This window comes from Eptatretus burgeri, unplaced genomic scaffold (genome assembly GCF_056783735.1).
Source record: "Eptatretus burgeri isolate ZD-2024b unplaced genomic scaffold, Ebu_testis_v1 Ebu_testis_scaffold_48, whole genome shotgun sequence".
Lineage (NCBI taxonomy): Eukaryota > Metazoa > Chordata > Myxini > Myxiniformes > Myxinidae > Eptatretus > Eptatretus burgeri.
The window spans coordinates 30,001-35,000 of NW_028221998.1; the positions used below are offsets into that span (position 1 = coordinate 30,001).

Consider the following 5,000-nt stretch of genomic DNA (forward strand, 5'->3'; position numbering starts at 1 on the left):
TGCACACCTTGTCATTGTGAGTACATCACACAAGTGTACATCATACAGGTGTACAGGTTGGTAACGTTTGTACACCTTGTTATTGTGAGTACATCACACAGGTGTACATCATACAGGTGTACAGGTTGGTAACGTTTGTACAACTTGTTATCGTGAGTACATCACACAGGTGTACATCATACAGGTGTACCGGTTGGTAACGCTTGTACACCTTGTCATTGTGAGTACATCACACAGGTGTACATCATACAGGTGTACATGTTGGTAACGTTTGTACACTTTGTTATTGTGAGTGCATCACACAGGTGTGCATCATACAGCTGTACAGGTTTGTAACGTTTGTACACCTTGTTATTGTGAGTACATCACACAGGTGTACCGGTTGGTAACGTTTGTACACCTTGTTATTGTGAGTACATCACACAGGTGTACATCATACAGGTGTACAGGTTGGTAACGGTTGTACACCTTGTTATTGGGAGTACATCACACAGGTGTAAATCACACAGGTGTACATCATACAGGTGTACATCACACAGGTGTACATCACACAGGTGCACATCATACAGGTGTACCGGTTGGTAAAGTTTGCACACCTTGTCATTGTGAGTACATCACACAAGTGTACATCATACAGGTGTACAGGTTGGTAACGTTTGTACACCTTGTTATTGTGAGTACATCACACAGGTGTTCATCATAAAGGTGTACAGGTTGGTAACATTTGTACAACTTGTTATTGTGAGTATATCACACAGGTGTAAATCATACAGGTGTACAGGTTGGTAACGTTTGTACACCTTGTTATTGTGAGTACATCACACAGGTGTACATCACTCAGGTGTACATCATACAGGTGTACATCACACATGTGTATATCATAGAGGTGTACATCATACAGGTATTTCGACTTGTTTACTATAATTAATGGACAGGTGTTTGTGTGTGCTGATTACATTCACACTTGATAAACAGCATCGGCATGAGCACAGGTAATGGTGTTACAGGTGTTTTCATCTTTGCCGTTAATCTTGGGAGGGTGGGGGTTGGGGGGTGCGATCCCCAAATTATCGATGTTAATGTGTGTGGTGAAACGTCGCCTCAGGTCACACAACGTGTTACAAGTTCCCAACATTTATAATGAGATGTTAATTGCCATCTCTCTCTCCGTCACGTGACCTTGTCACCATTAAACTCGGTTTCCTGCCCTCGGGGTTTAACGAATGACCGAACGGGAACGAGAACTTGTCATGGAAACCAATTATAAACTGGGAGGGGGAAGGGCGGGGGGAGGGGGGAAGGGCGGGGGGGGGAGGACCATATATAACAGGGATCCGAGCTCCGTGTCCGGATCACCAGACGACGAGAACTCGAGCCGTGCACAGGACCTCCGGGGAGTGTGAAACCGAGTACAGTGAGTGGAACCAGAGTGGAGACATCGCACGAGGAACCCAGTTTGGCGGAACGAGGCGTCACCGCGCACACCACGTCAGGGGACCACGTGACCACAACGACGCCGAGGGTTCCAGGTAAGAATCCGGGTCCCTCGTTTGTCTGGTTCTGACACCCCCGTGGTGCCCCAGAATCGTGTCTGTTGTCGGTGATCCGAGGGGAATGGGTGAGGAGCCGTGCTCCGGCAATGTTTTCCGAGCGGTGCTGTGTACGAGTGAGTCGTGCTGTGTACAAGCAAGACGTGCTGTGTATCCCCAGTGCAGAGATGTGTTGAGATTGTAAATGTATTAATTAAATAACACGGTGAAACAGCAGCACTCACAGGTAACTCACCTGTTTACAAACATTATTTTTCACATCCATCGGCAGAAACGATCCTTGAGGAAGAAGGAGAGGAGGAGGATCACCATCTTGACTCCATGGATGTTGAAGACCTCACAGTGGAGATGTCTGTGATTGATGACGAGGACAGAGAAACCACAGGTAAATAGACCAAACAGGTACCCTTCCCTCCACACACACACCTGCTTCCCTCACCCTCACCTTCGGGGATGATGCAGCACGAGGTTGCATAATTTCTCCATGAGGTAGCTGTGCCACTGATGCAGTGCCCCATGTAGTCAGGGTAGGGAATTGTTTGTGAATTTGTTGGAGGGTATCAGGTGATGACGATGACTCACCTTCTGTTTATTTAAACAAACAATGGGATGTGATCTTCAACGTCCACGTCCTCGTGCCCGCCGAATGATCCCCAGATTCATGTCCCTCCACGTTGTAGTCCTTGATATAACCTGGATGAGTTTATATTCGTGTCGGGAATCGAACCCGAAACGGACGTCCCAAAGGTGAGGAGGTTTCACCTCCAAACTCACCTGCCGGTCCATTTTCGGTGTTGAGACGTGTCAGTGTAATAAATAAATAAATAAAAGAAGCAGTGACGCAGCACACCTGGACAGGAAGTTTTAATCTTTGAATGAACATTATCTTTCAGATCAGGTAACAGAGAACGCAGGACCTGATGTTGGGGAGGACCAAGACCGACTGAGAGAGGAGTCGGAGAGGTCTTGGGATGAGGAAGAATCGAATCACCTTGGAGGTAAATACAGTAAATAAGTGTCGTACTGTGTACAAGGAGGACATGCTGTGTATGAGTGAGTCGTGCTGACTACGAGCAGGACATGCTGTGTACGAGTGAGTCATGCTGACTTCGAGCAGGACATGCTGTGTACGAGTGAGTCGTGCTGAATTCGAGCAGGAAACGCTGTGTACGAGTGAGTCGTGCTGACTACGAGCAGGACATGCTGTGTACGAGTGAGTCGTGCTGACTTCGAGTAGGACATGCTGTGTACGAGTGAGTCGTGCTGACTTCGAGCAGGACATGCTGTGTACGAGTGAGTCGTGCTGACTTTGAGCAGGACATGCTGTGTACGAGTGAGTCATGCTGAATTCGAGCAGGAAACGCTGTGTACGAGTGAGTCGTGCTGACTACGAGCAGGACATGCTCTGTACGAGTGAGTCGTGCTGACTTCGAGCAGGACATGCTGTGTACGAGTGAGTCGTGCTGACTTCGAGCAGGACATGCTGTGTATGAGTGAGTCGTGCTGACTTAGACCAGGACACACTGCATACAAGTGAGTCGTGCTGACTTTGAGCAGGACATGCTGTGCACGAGTGAGTCGTGCTGACTTCGAGCAGGAGACGCTGCATACAAGTGAGTCGTGCTGATTTCGAACAGGACATACTGTGTACGAGTGAGTCATGCTGACTTTGAGCAGGACATGCTGTGTACGAGTGAGTCGTGCTGATTTCGAACAGGACATGCTGTGTACGAGTGAGTCATGCTGACTTCGAGCAGGACATGCTGTGTACGAGTGAGTCGTGCTGACTACGAGCAGGAGACGCTGCATACAAGTGAGTCATGCTGACTTCGAGCAGGACATGCTGTGTACGAGTGAGTCATCCTGACTTCGAGCAGGACATGCTGTGTACGAGTGAGTCATGCTGACTTCGAGCAGGACATGCTGTGTACGAGTGAGTCGTCCTGACTTCGAGCAGGACATGCTGTGTACGAGTGAGTCATCCTGACTTCGAGCAGGACATGCTGTGTACGAGTGAGTCATGCTGACTACGAGCAGGACATGCTGTGTACGAGTGAGTCATGCTGACTTCGAGCAGGACACGCTGTGTACAAGTGAGTCGTGCTGCGTATAAGCAGGTCTTGCTGTCGACAAGGAAGTCGTTGTGTACGATGTACGATGGTGTACGATGCATCATTGTGGGATGAAGGAGAACGGAATCACCTTCGAGGTAAATCAGTGTCGTGCTGTGTACAAGACAATCCTGCTGTGTACAAGAGAGTCATGCTCTGTAAGAAGGAGTCGTGATGTGTACAAGCGACTTGTGCTGTGTTGTCCTCCCACACGTATGTTGTGAATTTATCAACAATATGAAACTGTAATTTTACAGACATTTCATAAACATTGTTAACGATGAACAAAAATCTTTTTCAGATCTCGATTCGAGCCGAAACATCATGATGGCAACCCTCGATGATGAAGCAGAAGATATACGTGCTGATGACGAGGTGCTTGAAATCGGACGACCAGAGGAGTTTGGGAATGAAGACTTTGAAGCCTCAATGAGGGAGGCTGATGGCATCAAAATTCCCATCGATGAGGATACACAAGTATGTCCAAAAATCTTTAATTTCCTTAAAAACATCCAACGAAGTCCTCTTGATATAAGATTGTGCCTCACTGTTCGATTAATGTTGAAGTTTGTTCTTGTTCTGATGTGGAACAAGAAAGTAACTACAGATTTCTCCCATTATTCCCATACAGGAACAACTTTACCCACAATCCAACGAAAGAGGAAAAACAATTAATTCTCATTATATTGTCACGCAGATCCCTGTCGGTGTGCAAGAAGCAATGGATGTTCCTGGAGACTTCAATGTTGAGCTGATGGATGTTGACGGAGTCTGTGTTGTGGAACCGATGGATGTTGACGGAGACTTTGTTGTGGAACCGGTGGATGTTCCTGGAGACTTCAATGTTGAGCTGATGGATGTTGATGGAGACTCTGTTGGAGAACCGATGGATGTTGATGAAGAATTTGTTGTGGAACTGATGGATGTTGATTGGCCAAACCCTTTCAAATGATGCGAAGGTCATGAAATTGACCTGTACCAGTAAATATCCTGAAACAAACTTGTGTGTGTGTGTGTGTGTGTGTGTGTGTGTGTGTGTGTGTGTGTGTGTGTGTGTGTGTGTGTGTATGTGAGATGTGTTCATATACTTCTTAATGTAAATTTGTTGAATACGAGCAAATGTAAATAATAAAGAAATTGTCATGAAGAGAAACCATCTCGGTGCTTCTTTAATGGTAAATCTCTGAGGGAGGTTAAAACTGGTAACGATCTCTTGTGTTCTCTTGAAGAAACCGGCGTTGTTAACTATTCCACCCAGGGCATGGCCCATTGTTTCCATTTGAGTTTCAAAGATTCCAGGACTTTCCAGGACTGGAAAATGCATTTTCATTTTTCCAGG

At 46.7% G+C, this 5,000-nt stretch overlaps 1 protein-coding gene across 1 annotated transcript; it reads left to right on the forward strand.

The window, feature by feature from the left end:
• Nucleotides 1-3,851: 3,851 nt before the first annotated feature.
• Nucleotides 3,852-4,920, forward strand: LOC147007690 (uncharacterized). The gene is made up of 2 exons (XM_085866589.1): nt 3,852-4,138; nt 4,359-4,920. The coding sequence occupies exons 1-2, from the start codon at nt 3,986-3,988 to the stop codon at nt 4,611-4,613; spliced, it is 408 nt and encodes a 135-aa protein (XP_085722715.1). The 5' UTR covers nt 3,852-3,985; the 3' UTR covers nt 4,614-4,920.
• Nucleotides 4,921-5,000: the final 80 nt, after the last annotated feature.

Excerpts from the sequence above, each read along its gene's own strand:
- LOC147007690 (XM_085866589.1), top strand. The coding sequence starts at position 3,986 with ATGATGGCAACCCTCGATGATGAAGCAGAAGATATACGTGCTGATGAC. Across the intron at positions 4,139-4,358 it reads CCATCGATGAGGATACACAA|ATCCCTGTCGGTGTGCAAGA; the intron begins GTATGTCCAAAA and ends ATTGTCACGCAG.